At 39.9% G+C, this 19,455-nt stretch overlaps 1 protein-coding gene across 1 annotated transcript in view; it reads left to right on the top strand.

Annotated features, from left to right (window-relative positions):
- CLNK (cytokine dependent hematopoietic cell linker) overlaps positions 1-19,455 on the top strand; it is a 31,055-nt gene that overhangs the window by 10,528 nt on the left and 1,072 nt on the right. The window contains exons 8-14 of the mRNA XM_074148158.1: positions 2,265-2,292; positions 6,996-7,014; positions 8,143-8,218; positions 9,394-9,434; positions 13,362-13,495; positions 13,867-13,944; positions 14,077-14,232. Of these exons, the coding sequence (XP_074004259.1) occupies positions 2,265-2,292; positions 6,996-7,014; positions 8,143-8,218; positions 9,394-9,434; positions 13,362-13,495; positions 13,867-13,944; positions 14,077-14,232 (532 nt within the window). The remainder of the gene's footprint in view (positions 1-2,264; positions 2,293-6,995; positions 7,015-8,142; positions 8,219-9,393; positions 9,435-13,361; positions 13,496-13,866; positions 13,945-14,076; positions 14,233-19,455) is intronic.

The raw sequence follows: 19,455 nt of genomic DNA, 5'->3' as shown, positions 1-19,455 counted from the left end.
AAATGCCTCTCGGCGAAAACCTATTGCAGCCAAAAGTTTGGGCAAAACCGAGCTGTGACATTCCTGTCCATTCTTCCATAAATAGTTTCAATTTCAGTCCATCAGGATGGAATTTTGCTTCATTTTACAGAGGTCACTACAAATCCCGTGGGAAAAAAAAAAAAAAAAAACAAACTAACAAATCAATGAATTCATCTTCTGCTTAAAGTTAAGTATATTAAGGAGCAAGCTTTAAGTATGGTGGTTTTTTTTTTTCCTGAATGATGCTTAAATTCTTGCATGGATTAGGTTCCAAAAGCTGTTGGTTATAAGACCTTTTATTAATATGAAGTAGCTTCCTATTCAGGTGCCTGACCTGACCCACAGCTGCAAAGTTCCAAATCCCATGACTGATCCCCTCCCTCTGTAGGGCAGCACATACATTGAAAGCTCTCTGAGAATTGTTATAAGCCGTGTTTGCCAGCAGACATCAGTATGCAAAGCGCTTGGACTTGAAAGGTCCTATTATAAAACCAAAATCTGCAATATAAATGCATGTCATTTCTTATGCTAGAATTAAAAAGCAGCAGCAAAAATCATAACCACCAAACTCCACACTGCAGTTATAGATACAAAAATATTTCTAATAGGTTTGGGTTTTTTAAATTGCACTAGAGTTTTGGTTTTTTTAATCACATGAGTAAGAGATAAAGACCACACATGATCTGGGGAAGGCACTTTACAAATTTCCCACTCAAGCACTGAACTCAAATTCTTTCTCACACATCTTCAGTCCAGTGACAGCTTTGTAAGGAGAAAACATACGTATGAGCTGCAGTGTGGAGGAGTACGGCGCTACAGCCGTTATCTGCTAGACTGTAAGCAAAGCTGTCAAACCACAGACGTGATTTAGCAGTGCAAGTCCTGTTTTCTGACAAGATTTGGAAGACTTATGAAATTAAACACATCATTATTTATACACTCTATAAATAGCCTCATAAAAATTACAGGCATGTGTAGGATCCTGGAATGTATCTTAGAAGCTTTCGTGAGATTTAAATTTTTACATGCCGGTGGTAAGCAGGTCATATGAGTGGCATGACCCCTCGTGGCAGAGGCCACCCCTGCAAGCACACCTTTACTATTGCTTAACCTTACCGTGTACCTGATGTCCTGAATACAGGCTTTCACACATCCAATAATGACCTTGCTGACAACTTGCAGAAGCTAACACAAAAGCAACTATCCCAACCCAAAACAGTTCCTCTCCTTTCTCCTAGCCTTCCTGAAACTTCCCCCTAACAGATCACTCCCAAATTTCTTGCCTCTTTAACCCTCCATGCTGATGTTTTCAGCATAGGCACAAGGAAGAGTCCCCTTCTCGCTGAACGAGTGTTGAAAAATAGCTCCTAGGGTTTTCTATACCATGTATAGAAAACATTTTGCATTCTCTGTGACTGATTCAGCAAAATAAGTTCATGTTTTCTCAATCCAGGAGGTAAGCTAAGCAGTAAACTAAATCCTGGAGCCTTCAAAAAACTACTAGACACTTATCCACACCTTACGTTACTAAATAACTTCTAAAATCTGGTCCTCTATCTCTTTGATTATAAGATACATGCTGCTGAAAAGCACGAGTGTCCATCATACCTAGGACATCTAATAAAAGATGTCAGCCTCAATACATTGTTCCTTTTGGGGGGAGAATATTTTCTGACGAACCTTCTCCAGGAAGGAGATTCCTGTTGATCAGGCATATCAGGAGAAGGCAGAAAAATGTCTAAACACCTAGATGAATCAGGACCATGAGGTGCAGTCTCCATTCCTCTTTCCCTGGTTTGCATCTTCTTTCCTCTACACTTTCCATTCTGTCTTTGTGAATGTTTCATTTTTGAACCTCTTCAGTCTTCAAGGAACTTACCTCCATTTATAGCTGACTTTAAAGTTCATAATAAGACTTTTTGTCATGAGAGGAAAAGTGTTGAAGGAAGCTGATAATCATTCATATCTCTTCTCCCCTCCTCCCAGAATAAATCCTTAACAAAGACTTTTCTCATTTACTATAATGAATTCAGTGGATGTTATTCTTTTTTATGAAAGTCCATAACCTTCTCCTGCAAATAATTTATGTAAAAAAATAACCAGTCTCTGAATTTCTATAGCTGTAATAAAATCCTTCCCTTGCCAAGGGCTGTTAATTTTCAGTGATAATGTAATCAAAGTACTCAAAGTGATTTTTATTTTATGACAATTAAAAGTTTTGCATATAATTCTTTCTTTTCCAGACAACTATCTGTTAAGGAACTAAACGAAGTAAGTAATCATCTTTTCACTGAATTTCACTGAATTTTTTTAGAGTTGGAAGGGACCGTATAGATCATCTAGTCCAACTCCCCTGCTGAAGCAGGATTGCTTAGAGAATGCTACTCAGGACTGCATCCAGGCGGGTCTTGAAAATCTCCAAAGAAGGGGACTCCACAACCTCCCTGGGCAGCCTGTTCCAGGGCTCTGTCACCCTCACCGTGAAGAAATTCTTTCTCATATTCGAGTGGAACCTCTTATGTTCCAACTTGTGCCCGTTGCCCCTCGTCCTGTCACTGGGAACCACTGAAAAGAGTCTGGCTCCCTCCTCCTTCAACCCACCCTTCAGATACTTATAGGCATTAATAAGGTCTCCCCTCAGCCTTCTCTTCTCCAGGCTAAAGAGTCCCAGCTCTCTTAGCCTTTCTTCATAAGGGAGATGCTCCAATCCCTTAATCATCTTTGTTGCCCTTCGCTGGACTCTTTCCAGTAGTTCCCTATCCCTCTTGAATTGGGGAGCCCAGAACTGGATGCAATACTCCAGTTGTGGCCTCACCAGTGCAGAGTAGAGGGGGAGAATGACTTCCCTCGACCTACTAGCCACACTCTTCCCTATGCAGCCCAGGATTCCGTTGGCCTTCCTGGCCACAAGAGCACATTGCTTGCTCATTGTCATTTTGCTGTCTACCAGGACTCCCAGATCTTTCTCTTCAGAGCTTAGCTCCAGCAGGTCCACGCCTAACCTGTATTGGTGCCTGACATTCTTCTTGCCCAGGTGTAGCACCTTACACTTTTCCCTGTTGAACCTCATGAGGTTCTTCCTTGCCCAGCTCTCCAGCCTGTCCAGGTCTCTCTGGATGGCAGCACGGCCCTCCGGGGTGTCAGCCACCCCACCCAACTTGGTATCATCAGCAAACTTACTGAGGAAACACTCTGTCCCCTCGTCCAGGTCACTGATGAATATGTTGAACAGGACTGGACCAAGTATTGACCCCTGGGGGACACCACTGGTTACAGGCCTCCAGCTTGAACCTGTTCCATTAACCATTACCCTTTGGGTCCTGTCACACAGCCAGTTCTCAATCCACCTCACTGTCCCCTCATCCAGCCCACACTTCCTTAGTTTTCCAATGAGGATGTTATGGGAGACAGATATATATAATATATATCTTTGTATATATTAGGACCATAAGAACCATATACATACTACGGCTGCGCATCCTCTCTTGTATTTTAGCCTATTAGGTAAAAATGCTATAAGAATCATATTAACTTTCAGTAATAAGCATATCTATCTTTAATGTTTGTAGCATTTTCAATACTGCTACTCTCTGAATGGCAGGCACGTTCCTGAAGTTGCTTGCAGAAATTAAAACATACACACAGTGCAAAGCTACCTTCCCAAGTACCCACATAAAAGCGTAAGCACCCACATAAAAGATGCTGTGGATGCCTATGAACAGTGAGCAGCAGGTGAGACACTCTCTTTCAAAGAAACAGAGATTCCACATAGATTTTTAGAAGCAGAAAACTGAAATTATAAGGTCAACAGAGGAGTGGAGTAGTGTCACTGTGATGTAAATACAAGGTTACTTCAGAAATAAGATGATCGTTTTCAATAAGAGAAAAAAAAAATTGATGAATTTTATACCCAGAATAAACCTCACCTATTACGCACACATACACCTAGCTCCCTTCTTCCTTTCCTTCCCTTTTCCTTCCCTAGGGCCTCTCACACATCCTGCAAAACCTGTCACCTCAGACAAACGGCAGCTTTGCCTGTAAAATAGCTCTGGCAACAACCACGGGGGCCACCACACTGCTGCTCAGGCACCTGTGTGGTCCTACAGCTTCCCCCACCCAAACCCCCTGACGCCCTCCCCAGCGAGGTGGGGACCACAGTGATGCACGGTCCTCACCATCCTCTGAGCCCAGCACAGTCCACCTGCCCAAGCTCACACTCCACTATGTCCTCAAACCTCCTGAACTGTGGGCAGCCCTGTGAGCCCCAGTATGTCCCCCCAGTTCCTCTCCCACTGGCCTCATCCTCCAGCTTGCGACCCACCTTCCTCACAGCTGGGCTGCAAAGCTCCACCAAGGGCAGCTCTGGGCTCCCGGCACCGCAAAGACGCGTATGGTCTCCACACCAGTGATGCTGAAGCAGCAGCTCTGAGTTCCCCTGTCTGACAGAGGCTAAAAAGGCTATTCCCTCCCTCCCTGCACCTCCAAGGTGACCACCTCTCCTCCCAGCACAGCCACCTGCAACCCTGCCACTGGTGACCCCCATGCCAGCTGGCACATCCTGAGAGAGGCAATGCTGGAAATGCACCTCTAGGCATATATAAAGCAGAAAGCAGTAACTTTTACACAGAGACTGGTAAAAGCAAGTGATTTAAAAATTTTTTTGTTCCAGTTTCTGTAAAAAAGTTTTTCACAAGTTCCTTCAATTTCTGCTTGGGCCAATGAAGTAAAGCAGAGGAAATGGGTTTAGCAATAAAGGGGTTTAGTTTTGACAAGTGGTTTCCTTCAAAATGTATTGAGATACAGCCCCTACAACAATGAAGAGTGTTAAAAGACGTTTGTAAAACTGAGAGACAGGTTATAATTTACGGCATTTTGTGTTTCTTACTGAATGTCCTATTTACTGCACTGTTTCTATTGCATTGTTTTTATTTCTCATTGCAAGGGAACAGAGGAAAGAAAAGGACTCTCTCTGCTCGTTTAGCCCAGCCATTTCCTACCACCGCGGGCTGTAGCACAAATCTATAGACTGGTCTAGCTCTAACTTTCAAAATCTTTGAGTTTTTCTTCTCCACAGTTATGACTGTGAGACTCCCAAACCCCACTCCTCCCATGCTTAAAAACTCTTCTGGTTCGAAAGATCATTACGAAACATGGTTTGATTGCAATATCATAATTAACATTTAAAGCTAAAAAAACTATACATTAGCAAGAAAGATAATATTTTAACACAAAAAGCTTTGTCTTGTCCTACATGCTGACTCGTTACAAACCAAATATGAAAACACCCCCAATAACAATAAATATCTTACATCTGCAATTAATATTTCTGGCTGGACACTGTACAGCTGCACAAACACTGCAGCTCCTAACAGGCCCTTAGCTTGGCTACACCTTACGGAGAGATATTTTATATCTCGTAACATGGAAAAGATTAAATGTAATTTGGATCACTTCCCATTCATAGAGATCTGAAGACATAAATAGTTTCATCGTGACCCAGGGGAAGAGATTGAGTGTTCCTCTGTCAGGGTTTCAGGCACCAAGTGACACGTCCATAGGTCTGAGAGCGGGACTGCCCTTCACCAGGACCCAGACAGGCTGTAGGAAAGGGTCAAGAGGAACCTGCTGAAACTGGAATGGACAAATACAAAATCCTGCCCTGGGGTGGACTAACCCCCGTGGCAGCAACTTTGCTCAAAAGGACCTGGGGACCACAGGCTGAACACGAGCCACTGGTGTGCCCTTGGTGGCCATAAAGGCTAACAGCGTATCGAGCTGCGTCAACAGAAGCATAGCCAAGAGATAAAGGGAATGGACTATTCTCTTGCTCATCACTCGTTAGACAGCACCTGGGGTACCACACAAGGCTGCTGTTGACAGAGTGGGTCAACAGAGGGTCACCAGGGCATGAGCACCTGCTCTGTGAAATGATGCTGATGGAGCTGGGCTCCCTTAGCCTGGAACCCAGCAGCAGCCTGCCACTGCCTAAGAGGCAATTATAAAGAAGGCAGAGCCTGGCACTTTACAGAGTGCACAGTGGAAGTATAAGAGGCAATTATCTTGAAATGACAGTGTTTTCAACCAGAAATAAGGAAGAAAAAATAATTATGAGGGTGTTGGAACACATTGCCTTGAGAAGCTGTGAAATCTATGTTCTGGAGGTTTGCAAGACCCATCAGGACAAAGCTCTGAGCCCAGGTCTCATCTCGCAGTTCACCATGCTTTATGAAGGAGCTTGGACTAGAGACCTGCCTAGGTCCCTTCTGACCCGAATGAGACTATGAATTTCTAAGCAATGGGAAAACATTTTAAGGAAGACTCAAAGTGCAACACCTACAAAGAGAAAAAAATTCTTCTCTTTAGAATTTATGTATTATAGTCTTGTGTGTATCAAATAGACAAACAAAATAATTACTATTCCCATGTGAATCACAATAATACAAAAATACAGTGAAAGTTTATGAGTAAAACTCCAGTCTTTAGACACCTATCATTCACGTCTTTGTAACATAATATGCTGAATTTAGACTCTCCCCACAGTCATTTTGAATGAAGTGTCTGCCATGACAGTAAAAATAATTGTACTGTCAGTTAAGGTGCCTGAAAAGAAATGACTGATTTTAATCTTTGGATAGCGTATCTCCAGTCAATCAAAATCAATGTCTTGATTTAATACAAGATCAATGAAGGAAAACCATATTGAAAGCTAAACTGATGCACAATAGTCATCACAAAATGGTGATCATTGCAGTAAACTCTATGTTCACTTAAAACCCTAAAAATTCAGTTCTCACTGTTGCCAGTGGACTGAGATCAGAGTTAAGCCTGAGTTTCTGACAAAGGGATCATACATTAATGATTTAATGTCTATAAATTGTTTTAAAATAAAAATATAGTTTGGTCTGTTGGGGTAAGTTGAAGTTGCTAATCAAAAGAAAAATATTTACTGTCTATCTTATTATTTTATATAGGCACCTGGAAGAGAACAAGGTTAGTATTTAATAATACAATATTAATTGGCTGTCTTTTGTTCGTGTTTCAAGAACTATGTATTCTATCATTAAAACTCCAGCTGAATTGATCAGTACAGGAACCTGACATCTATCCTGCTATGTAACATCAGGCTGTCTGGCTCTCTATTTAAATGAGTAAGAGACATCCCCCAGGTATAAGTCTCCTGAGAGCAGAGAGATTTAGAGTGACCTCAACAGTTGTGGAAGACGTAGCAGAAAAAAGGAATTTAACTTGGCATTAACTACAGCTATTTGGGGAAGCAGGGTATCACATTTATTCTAAGCAAATCAAAGTCTTAAGGTCCTGGGGAAAATAAGAGTGTTGGAACCTAAAAAAATGTGGGAAGAATATCCCAAAAAGACTGGATCTGTACAGAGCATCTTTGTTTGAAAGAAAGATTTTTAAAAGCTTTAGGTTTTTAAAGCTACAAAAAGCAAGATGTTGTATTTTTTTTTTTTAAAAAAAAAAAAGTTTTAAAAATGTATCAGTTCTTTAGATGTATATACAGCTTGGAAAAAACAGCTCAAGCCACTTCTTGTGAAGCCACTTGTGTATGTGTGCATGAAGGTCCATAAAAAAAAAAAAGAAAACCTGTTAATCTGAAATACTTTGAAGACAGACACAGGCTACATGATTTTTGTGCTGTTTACACCCCTGTGTTAATGTGTTCATAATTTCCTCTGGCATTTCCTTTTGCAGGTTAAGGCACAATTTCCTGATATTGAGCTAGAAATAGTATTGATTGCATTAATACACTCAATGCCTATCTATCCTGTCCTATAAAAAGGATTTATGAACCCTCTGTATACTTCCAGTACAGCATTCTGCATTATTTACCATTATGTTAAACCATTATTTGGCATCAGCAAAACCTGTAACGTTCACCATGTAACATTCAGTACTAGTATAAATGTTTCCCCACTGAAATCATTAGCTGACTCATTTAAGCCAGACTGACTGCAGCCTATTAGCTTTCTCTATTGAACTGCCCCCCCACACACACATATGAATTTAATTAAGTGAATTTATTTTGCAGTAGTTGCTAGATATTGTCAAAGCTACACATAAGAGGAAATACTAAGCTCTTATTCTTTTTATGAATAGCTACAGATTTGGGGAAGAAACCTGAAATATCTTTTCAACCACAACAGTATAAACCAAAGCATCATCCTGAAGCCAGGTAAGAATCTAAGAATTTCATAAATTTTTTACTGGATGCTTCAAGGACTAAAAATTCTGCCCTAGAAAATTATACTTCACTGTGCAATAAAAGCAAGATGATACCACTTTCTGATGCCATGTAGTGATATATGTTTTCCCTTGATGCATGACAAGAACCATCTTTGGGAATTGCTTTCAAGCTATTGTAATTCCACGTTCAATTTTTATCTTTAATAACATACTACTGTCTTACATTTTTGTCTCACTTTCCATATTAGGTCATTAATATACTGTATAAAGAGGCTCTCCCATCTCCAGCCTCAGCATTTCCTCTCCCTCTTATTTTCTATTTTTATATACAAAGAATACATACTTGGCCTTTCAAAGGCCAATTATTCCTCCATAGAAATCTGACAGAGTTGCTTCCATTTTTCTTTTCTAACCTACACAAATCTTTCTTTTCTAAACGTGCATTAAAATCTATATCCTCCTAAAATACTCAACAAAACCCAAAAGTATAGGAAGCATATGGATGATCCCACATTTCCTAGACAAATACTGAATCCCTCACCTGGTCCTGTTTACAATGGTGCCATTTCTCCGAGATAAAATTATTGTCTGGAGTCAATGTGACAGTATTTGTGACCTCCAGTATTTTGTTTCTTCTTGTATGGTACCAGTGCCTCTCACTTGAACTTATTTGGTCGGTGCTCTTCCCAGTGGAACCGTTCTAATTAACAGCACAACAAAATACCAGCTGCGTACTCAGCAGCGGTCTAGAAAAATCAGAAAGGACAGGGAACAACTGCTCCCTGGGTCTTCCTACAGAAGGACTGGGAACATTAGGTGAAATTAGCAGGGAGACAGGCTCAGACTGAACAAAAGCAAATTGTGCTTCTCTACAAATGCAGTTCAAACATGAAAGGCTCGCCAAATACTCTTGTGGAGAGTAAAAATTTATGTAACTTCAAAAAGTGACTGGTGAAATTAATGGAAGGGAAATCATTCAAAAGATGCTAAATATAAAATTAACACCCAAAACCCAGGAAGGCCCAAAGCTGCAACCAGTAGAGGAAGGGGTATTCGGGGGAAGCACAGCTATGCATTGCTCTCTAAATTTGACTCTAACTTCAATACTTGCCACTGACAGAAATATTTTTTCTGACGTTACTTTCCTTCATTGCTTTCTCCTAGCCTTCAATGTACACGCAGCTCTAAAAGCCTTTGCACCTCAGGTAAGAATCAAAGATTGTTTTGAAAACTAAACCAGGTGGGGAGAAATAACAATAAGAAACAGATTCGTGTTTCTATGTGTGTATGTCTGTGCTGGGGATTTTCAATGCACGGAGTTAGTGCAAAGGGATTGTTAAACAACTAGAACAAAGGCACAGTCAGTAGCAGTGAAGAAACAAGCAGAGTTACCTGCTCGGCTGTACCCTGTGCCTGGTTCAAGCTAAGAAATGCCCAACCTAGAATGCAAGTGTTAAACCACTGCAGACCCTCACACCTGGAAAAGGAAAGGGATTTGGACACGCCACTGAAGGACAACAGGGAGAGGAAGAGAATTCAAGTTGAGCATCCAAAGAGACACCCACAGAGAAAGAGCATGCTGTGAGCACAACAGTCTCTGCTCTTCCAGGTAGAGATCCAATCAGCTGGGCTAAACGGAAGCCACAGATGTTCAGGACATTATAGAGCAGCTACTATGGGTTTAATGCCTTTGTGTTAACAACTACACTATCTTTGAAGAAATTGCTTTAGATTTATCCTAGATTCCTAGAGGGAAGGACCTAGAGGTGCCATTATCAAGCAGGTCTGACAAATAATTATGGTTGGAAATAGGACATCCCCTGAACTGTGTGGATTTACCTAGGGGAATGTGCTGGAAGTCAACATTACCATTGGTGGAGTGCCCTGTCAAGAAAGGGCCTGTGGTACAGGTTGCCCAGGAATTGTGGCTCATTTCCCTGGATTTCTTTTAAGATTCTCAGATCTGAATGCAACACATGGGAGCAGCATCACTTTCTTCATATGGACACTGTCTCCCTAATCTTGAACACGATACTTCTACAAACACTACTAAAATTTGTGTTAGCTTCTTGCTGTCATATGATATTGTATCTGCTGTCCACCAACCCTTCTACCTTATTTCTTTTAGAAAAATATGGCCTTATTAGTATTTAATCCAAAACTTATATGGCTCATCCCTACCCTTCAATATAGTTACACCTGCCTTAAAAGGCAGTTCCATAAACCCCCCCAAAAACAGAAAAACACCCCAGCATATACTTACAGACTTTTGAAAAGCAAAATCCCTTTATTGGTCAAATTTCACAGTAAGAATTGTGTATGAAAAAGAAAACACCTATCATTCTGTTTTGTAAATACTATTTCTTTTTGCAGAAATGCATACTAAAGAGGCTGTAAAGGAAACTCTGGGATATACTTGTCTTTCACAAACAGATTCATTGATAAAGAGGCATATCTATACCTCAGACGGAGTACATATAAATAACATGATCTTGGTCTTTTTGGTTTTCTGAATGTCATTAAAACACACCAGCCAAGTTAGCTCATGCTGCATCTCCAGTCCTTAAAAAGAGAGGTCATACCTTGGGAGACCCAGGGGCTTTGGGGACAGTGGAGCTACAGGAATCATCCACGCTGGTACCCTCCTGCTGTCCTTGACTACCTTACTATACTTTTATATTTTCCTTTAACTGCCTCTGCAAATGCCCGTTTATATTAAACCCACTAAGCTGTGCCAAGAGCCCATGAGCTGCATAACATGAATTTAAGGCAAAAGCAGGAGGAAAATATGGACATTATTACGTGTTCAGATAAAGTAGGATTCACCTTAACTTTGGTCATTGCCGGGATAAACAAGCCCACCTCCCCCAGATTTGTTTCACAGGCTCCAGCTTCCGGATTCTGGTGGTGGCCCCTGGCTGAATCACTTCTGGTTATTAACATCCTTTTTGTGCTGGGGGTGCAACTCCACACACTCTCCTCCAGCTACCAACTAAAAATCTGTCTTTACAGAATCCACAAAGTTCACCTAGGTCTCTGCTACTTCTCTCAGCAGTCTCTCAGTTTTTTTCCTAGGTGCCCACACATCTTCAGATACTTCCTACCATCCCCACCGCTGCTCTTGGCCATTCAGGCTCTCTGGGACAGTACAACCTACTCACTCGCTCCCCCCCCCCCCCCCCCTAAATTCCTTGCCCTCATGAAACAATGGAGACAGAGAAACCAAGTGGCCTTTTCCCCTGCTATCCTACAATTTCCTTTCAAGTCCATATCTGGATTAAAAAAATATTTAAAGAAGAAATATTAAGTTCATAAAAATATCCATTTGTATACTATGTAAGTACGCATTTCTCTGATGTTTTTTGCTTTTATTGTTGAAAACAAATGATTTTCTAGATTTTTTTCTTAGGTTCAAAAACCTAAGACACTCTTTTAATTTCTTGGTGAGCTGTTGTTAACTCCATCCCAGCCAGACCCAGACCATGAGCACTACAAGAGAATTTTCCAGTTCTTGTGCCACAGTTTAAGAGATACCAGAAAAAAAATTCTACACAACATGCAACGGCACGGGTCACAAAGCAAACATGGCCTCGCTGTGGGGCTTCTTTTTAAAAATACAGTATCTGGTGATAGCACCAAAACCGCAATGTGAATACAAACACCAAAATCAGGATCCAATAAGCTGAACAGTGACATACTCACATTTTGACAACTCAAACTGATTGCAGAAACATAATGTAAATGTCTGATCCCAGACCCTTAGAGCAGTGATTTCATTGCTGAATGGACCGATTGCCTGCTGAAGATCATGGCTGTTCGTCTACTGAGATAAGTGGATGTTGTGAAACAGTGAAAATTATTCTTCTTCTGTAAAAGAACGTCTCCCAAGTAGAATATCTTTAATATTCTGTCATATGCTATATATGAGCAGAAAAATAATAAACTGATAAAGCATGAACAATGGATAAAACATAACATTTTGGCAAACAGTACTGTCTTTTGTGATGGTAACCAGAAGGAAAAGATGGAAGCCACTGATAATCACATTTTTCTCATTTACTCTTACAATAGACACTAGGTCATTCCTCCCATCAGCACTGCATAAAACAAACAAAAATGCTTTCTGTTGTAGAGCAGGATATGATGGGGTTTTATCTTCAGTTAAGCATTTTTCCCCCATGTTGTGTACTTGCAAGCTGCACTTGACCTCTACCTTGAAGGTACACTATTGCTTTTCTTGGGCTGTTTCTGCTGCATCCTAATCAGGCTCAGCCCAACCCTCCAACATCTCCTCCTGCCCCATCTCCTGAACACTCAGGGCTCCCCAGTGACCTGGAGAGCCAGATCTGGCCGACAAATGGCAGCCCTAAATCTACAGACGGTGAATCACATCTGCTTTGGGTGGATGGTTTTCAGCTGTGCAAGCTCCCTCAGCCGGCTGCCTTCTCAGCAGGGCAGTATGGAGCTGGAACACACCGCCGGGGACCACCACCCTCCCTCATCTTCCTCTTAATGCAAGAGCAACCTCACTTCTTGGTCCTAAGTTCACTAGTTGAAACTAGTCCCAGAGCAGACCGAAATCCATCAGCACAGCAGAACCTCTGAACCCTTTCAGGTTTCAACAACTGGGTGGAAACAGCGCCGGCTGGCAATGAGATAAGAAGGGGCTTTAATACGGTACAACGTAACAGCAGCTCTGATCCACCACAAACACAAGGAGCTCAAAAGGCAAAAGCAATACAGAATGAACCATTACACTTGTAGAATACCAAAGTCCTATATTTATTATTTGATTTAGCATTTGCTATTTTATTAAGTTTATCTTTAATATTTTGTTATGTTTATGCGTGCAAGAACCTGGCAGAGCAAGGTCAATTAAAAAACATCAGGAAACTAATGTGTTAAATCTCTTGGGGCATGAATCTGCAGTCACTGGTGCTGCATTTGCACAGACCAGTCATAACCGACAACTCTAGATTTTAAAGGTTCATATAGCAATACTGTACTTCCAAACTGTAAATGCTATTTTCAGACTTAGTAAGTAAAACTGGTGGGGTATAATGAACTGATAACTTAAGTTTAAAACAAAAACAAACCCACAACTTTGTTTCCTTCTGAATTTACTTTTATAGGGTCCACGTTAAATGTGGAGAACTCATCAGTGAAGAGGTCACCATCTCCTACACCGTATACAGCACACAAAGACAAATCAAAACATTCACTTCTTAAACGGGAAATGCAGTCTCTTACCCAACCCACTGAAAAGGTAAAGAACGCTTCCCTTCCCAAAGAGACAGGTTTTTAGAAAACAGGATTATCGTTATAAGGCACACACAGACCGTAAGAACTGCGGTTTACTGAAAACATTTCCTCACAAAGTTAAATGGTCCAAAAGCTGTGGGTATCCAGCACCCCTGAAAACAGTCCAAGATAAGCTCTTGAAATCAGGGATAAGAATTTACTTGTCTAATTTGATTCAGGTTTCCTAACAGGACTTCTCGCTACAGATGTACTGCAATTATTTTTATAAACTGTGTTAAACTTGCTTTAAATACAGATTAATCTGTTTTCACTGGCTTTTGCTTCTGCCAGCTGTGGTTAATTTCTATATGCTGCTTTTGCTATCTTAAAATTAAGGATTTAAACAAATACGAATGGTACATTGGAGAATATGATCGCCATGAAGCAGAGAAGGCACTGTTACAGGAAAACACTGTAAGTACAATGTATCTCAGAACCTGGGGAGTAAACTCTTGGAGAGAGTGTCTGTAAACTGTCCACGATGGCTTACAAGTGTTTTTTTGTGAACTAACCACACAATCCATAATTTAAATCCGTGTCATACAGGATGAGACATTCTTGGTTAGAGATTGTTCAAAGAAATCAAACGCTGAACCGTATGTTTTGGTTGTCTACTATGGAAGAAAAGTATACAACATTAAAGTACGTTTTTTGGAAGAGAGCCAACAATACGCACTGGGAACAGGGCTCCGAGGAGAAGATGTAAGTAAAAATCCCACCTAACGTTAGTCTACTGCTTTTGTGTCACACTTCACTAGTTCTTAATACTAAAGATTAATTATAAACTCTCCCACATAACAAACTCGCTGTTTCATTAAAGTTTCTTTTACAATACTCTCATTTCAAGTATGTCAAAGTTTCAAGCAACTCCAAGATAATAATTTAAAACCATATTTTACATACCATGTTCAAATTCAGATTTCAGTAAATGTGAAAATTTCCTAAGTAATTATGATACTTCTACCTCCTCTAAGTGGCACCTGCAAAGTAAGGGGGAAAGAAAATCCCTCCCTTTCTAGGCGTACATATTATTTTAGCATATTTTTTAGCTTGTTATAATATACACAGATATTTTTAAATATGTACAACTCCACATATGTGACAGTATGGCCTGTTACTATTGTTACTGCTTAATGTCTCCTATTGTCTGTCTCTCATATAGCAAAAGGGGAATCAATATCTTTCAAAAAATGAGAAAATAGGACAAAAATTGTCATGGATATTCAGAAGCAATTAAATCACATGGGTCCCCACCAATCAGTCTTTCAGATATGGTAAATTTCCATTAGAAAATCCCTTTAGATTAGCAATGCTTTTTTTACATAATTAAATTCAATTATATTAATGATAACAGCCTAATTCTTATTCTACCTATAGAGTTAAATAACAAATACTGTATTTGTAGGTCTTTCACACAAGAAAAACAATTAAAACTGAAACAGTCATCTCTATAGAGATCTGATACTTGCAAAAAAAAAAAAAAGGAACTTAAAGAATGCTCAGCTGAGCATGAAATTCAGCAAAAGGGAAGACTTTTGCACAGTAAAAAAGCAAATCAACAAACTACTATGAATGTTATTAGCTATGTAAATGACAGAAAGAAATCCAACTAAAGTGAAGCAGCAAAGCCTCTGTAGCTAAATCTTCAGTTAATGGCTTTTTTATGCATGTCAATAGTTTTAAAAATTATCTGTAGATATTATAGAATTTAAAAAAAAAAAAAACCAAACTGAAATCAAAACTGACCCAAGCTAACTTGACAAATTTGGCAGGTCCAAGATTTAAATTTGGATTCTTATTAGAAAACGTGGGATAGGATTTACTAGCTTTCCGAGATGAGGGGCAAGGTTTGCTGGCAAGTTGTTCTTCAGGAATAATGGTTCAATAATGAGGGGAAAAATATCCTTCAACGTTCAAGCACACTGAAACAATGCAAGAAGAAGAAGGGTAGAACAAATCAAGAACTGTACTGCAGCTACCATTACCCTGGCACTGCTGTGGTGAGCCATCAGTCCTCTGTAAAACATCAGCTGCATTTCTGACCTGAACCTCCCAGATAATTTTCTGGAGTTTTAGTATAATTTAGGTGAAAGTAAGTTTAGTTTTCCATGGCTATTACATTGTTTAGTCTTCCTGTAATGGCCCTGATTAAAAAAAAAAAAAAAAGGCTCAGATTAGAAACAATGACTGACTGAAAATATGGAATGGAACTGAATTATGAGACGCTCTAGGATAATGTAGCATGTGCACAGTACACTACAGAATAAAGACATACAACTAAATTTTCATCATTTTAACGGATTTAACAATTAAAGTAACTAGAAAATTACCTGAAGAATATGTAAACAATTCCAACAATTATTACGGAAAAGGAAAGAGAACACAATTCCTGCCAAATCAGGAAACACCAAAATATATGGCTTTGTTGTTTGTTCCAACTTGTGCACAGAAACTCTGTATCTTAAACAGCGGGTCTGGGCTGACAACAGTCAAATTGTAAAGTTACAATTCCTGAATAAGGGTTTCAAGCATCCAGTTAATAACCAACGGTACATGTAAGACTTGGCTCTACCAGGCCAAACCTGGTAATCATGACATATTACCTTAAGCCACCTTTTTAAATACTGAGTATTGTTTCTCTTGAATTCAGAAATCCTTCCGTAGATCAACTACAACAGAAAAACCTCAGAGGTGTTTTGCTAATCAGCTCTGTGTAGTACCAGGGAGCCACAGAAATGACAGCCTGCCACTTCCATGCATTATTCTCAGAAGCAGACGTGACAATTAACACTGGACTAGGCGTGAAACACATATGAAATAATGAACAATTAATGGCACCCACCTTGCTCAGCAGAGCTGCTTCCATCTCAGGCAGTCTGAAAGGATGCCCTGAAAATGCCACTTCTTGAAAACTGCTGTCTCAGTTTCTGCACCTCGCTTAAGGTTCTTATCTCAGGAGGGTGAAAACAATTTGTAAGGCTGTGAATTACAGCAAAATTGCTGCCTGTAATTTTCCAACGCCTGTTAAAAAGCTTTCGAGAGCACTCTCTATCGTCCCTCTTTGTTACACCACATTTTTTAGCACGCGATGCAGACACACCAGCTGCTTTATCTAGATTAGCTGAATATTCCCTCTTCACCAGCTAAAGAGAAAGCAAACTAAACAACAAGAAGCAGGTGCAGACATATTGCATTTCTCCCCAGTTGTTCATTTTATTCAAAGGTTCAATCTTACTGATTCTCTGCAGCATGTTTTCACTTTAGGATGAGTCTACTTCCATCCATGAAAAACCTGGGTTTTTTCTACACATCATTATCCAAAGTTTTCATTATCCTATTACAACTCTTGATTTTTTCATATACAGTTTACCAGGTATTAACACTTCATGTGACCAAAAAAGACTTTTGAGTAACAAATTTTTTTTAATGTATTTAATTCAACTTTCATGAGTGCATCATTAACTCTCATATAGCCCTCTAAGGCCATGGGGAGGGAGGGTGGGGGTAGGGAAACCATTGATCCTCATATTTGTGTTTATTTTTAAAAATTGTTACTTCTCTGTCAATGTGATGGTGATAAATGGCAAGTAACTGAAGTCCCACGCATCTAAATTAGTATCAAGCTGGAATATAATGAATACAAGCAGAAGAAAAAAAAACAACAAACACACACTGTTAGTAGTGCTGTATCTTTTGCTAGCGATTTCGCCACAGATGTTCGTATCTACATACATGTTTCATGTATTATACTGAGCTCACTAAAGGCCAAATCACATAAAGCTATAAAGACCAGATCCCCAAATGGGCCATACATGGAATTTAGGCATTTACATTCAGAATTGCTCTCCTGAGCACCCTCTACTTGGCTGTTGCCTTCCACCACTCCAGTCAGTTTTCAATATTAAAGACCCAGAGATACCTGCAATGCTACTTCTTTTCATGTACACAGTTCTTTTGAAGATAAAGAAATCAAAACCTTGCTCACATTTGAAGCGGATCATGACACAATTTAAATCTTTTTCCTGATTGCCTTTGCAAAATTAAGATCTGCCACACACAAAATACGTTTTCAGCATGTCTCCAGCATCAGGCTCAACTCACAATGCAGTAACTAAAACCAAACAAACAAAAAATCAAAAGCAGGAGTAGACTCCTCTTCAGCACAGTGCCTGTTTTACACATTGGGCCATGCTCTAAGCTTCTGTGTATCTCCAGATCTCGCTGTTGTGGCCACAGATGTTTTCTCCATCCTTAATACTCCCTACCACTATTTGCAGCCACTTTTCATTTTCAAACCATCAGTCATACAAGTCACATCAACTCAACTCCGTTCATTTCAAAGTGAGTCAAATGGATCAGCTCAAACTACCTTAATCAGCCATTAAACTGGCCTGACTGGTTAAGAGTAGATGAGGGAGCACTTCCACAACACCTTTCACTAACAGCGTTGTGTCAAAAGTTACTGCCAGGAAAAACGGGGAGGGGACACTACAAACACTTGTCAGGAGACACTAATACTTCCAACTGAGATATGTTTACAAGGTAAACATCTTGTCTGCAGCTTAAATGAAAGTTCAAGGACAAACAGTTCTCATTCAGGATGTGTGACATAATCCAGAGTCCTATCAGCACCCACACACAATTCTTAACCACAGCTTTCCTTTCCTTGAGACCCTATTCCTGTCTCCCCGGAACAGTCTGCAGACCAGCAGATGGGACATTCCTAAAACAGCAGAGATCAGTTTGAGTCTCTTCAGACAGTGACGGGAAATGAACAATTCTGTAGTATTACATTCTCTTAATCTTTAAGTCTTTAGGTGTCTTTATGCCTAACAAAGCTTGTTTCCATTAAAAGGGCCGAGGACCTAAAATTCTGGGCCATCAGTGCTCATCACTATGATGTTTAAGTCAGCTTCATGTTTCAGCAGCCATGAAAAGACTCAGAGCTTAGTATTTTAACTCTAACTCAAGTAAGAGTACAGGATGAAATAGGAAAACACCTGAGATTTTCCCTCATAACCAAAAATCTGTAGCTATAAGGTACAGTAATGAATAAATTAGCCAAGGGAAGACACACTAAATTTCCAAAGCAGATGAACGATTACAGTAAGACTTTTTATCTTTCCAACGAACAAAAAACATTAGAAAACAGAAAAAGAACTCATGCTGATAAAGAGTAAGTTTAAAATAAAAAAAGTCAGGATTACTTTGGCAGGGCATGAAATACAAACCATAATCTTGCCTAGATTTCTAGTAGCAATAGGGATCTTGAACATAAGGCAAAAGACAAAACAGCAAAATGGAACAAATGTATGCAAGTAAAAATTATCAAAACAAAACTTTAAAAAATTAGCACACTGGTTTTGAGATCAAATCATTTTCATCTTAATAAAGGAACAGTTTCAACAAATCACAGATTTAGTCAGATTCTGTGTTATTAACTGGGTGTGGATCAGCTGGAGATGACAGAGATTACCATAAGATATTATCACATATACAATGAATGCCCACGCTTACAGTAAATATAACATAGATAGAGCGTTAAGCGTTAATGTCACAGTAGGCTTGCATTACTGTGTACAGTTCTAGTGATTTAATACCAATGAGTCCAAAGAATAGCTCAAGAGGAGACACCTCAGTGGTGTGACGATGAGAGCTCACAAGTTACCCACAGGGAAGAGAAGTATTTAAAGTGACGGACTGCTAACCCTGGGAATGGCAGGATTAAGAGACTCCAACCAGGAGAGGTGAGGATAAATACCTTGGATAGCTTTCCGTTGCTGCTTGATCAGTTCAGGAATCTCGAACCACAGCTTTATCGTTTTAGGAACAGGCTTGGGGGATGTCATTGTTTTGAACAGCAGAGAACAAGACTAAAAGCCTGCTGAGACCCCTCTTATTTCATACTTGAAAAGGATTTTATAG

This window comes from Numenius arquata, chromosome 5, assembly GCF_964106895.1.
Source record: "Numenius arquata chromosome 5, bNumArq3.hap1.1, whole genome shotgun sequence".
Taxonomy (NCBI): domain Eukaryota; kingdom Metazoa; phylum Chordata; class Aves; order Charadriiformes; family Scolopacidae; genus Numenius; species Numenius arquata.
The sequence above is the reverse complement of the archived record's forward strand: the minus strand, read 5'-3'. Positions and strand labels throughout refer to the sequence as shown.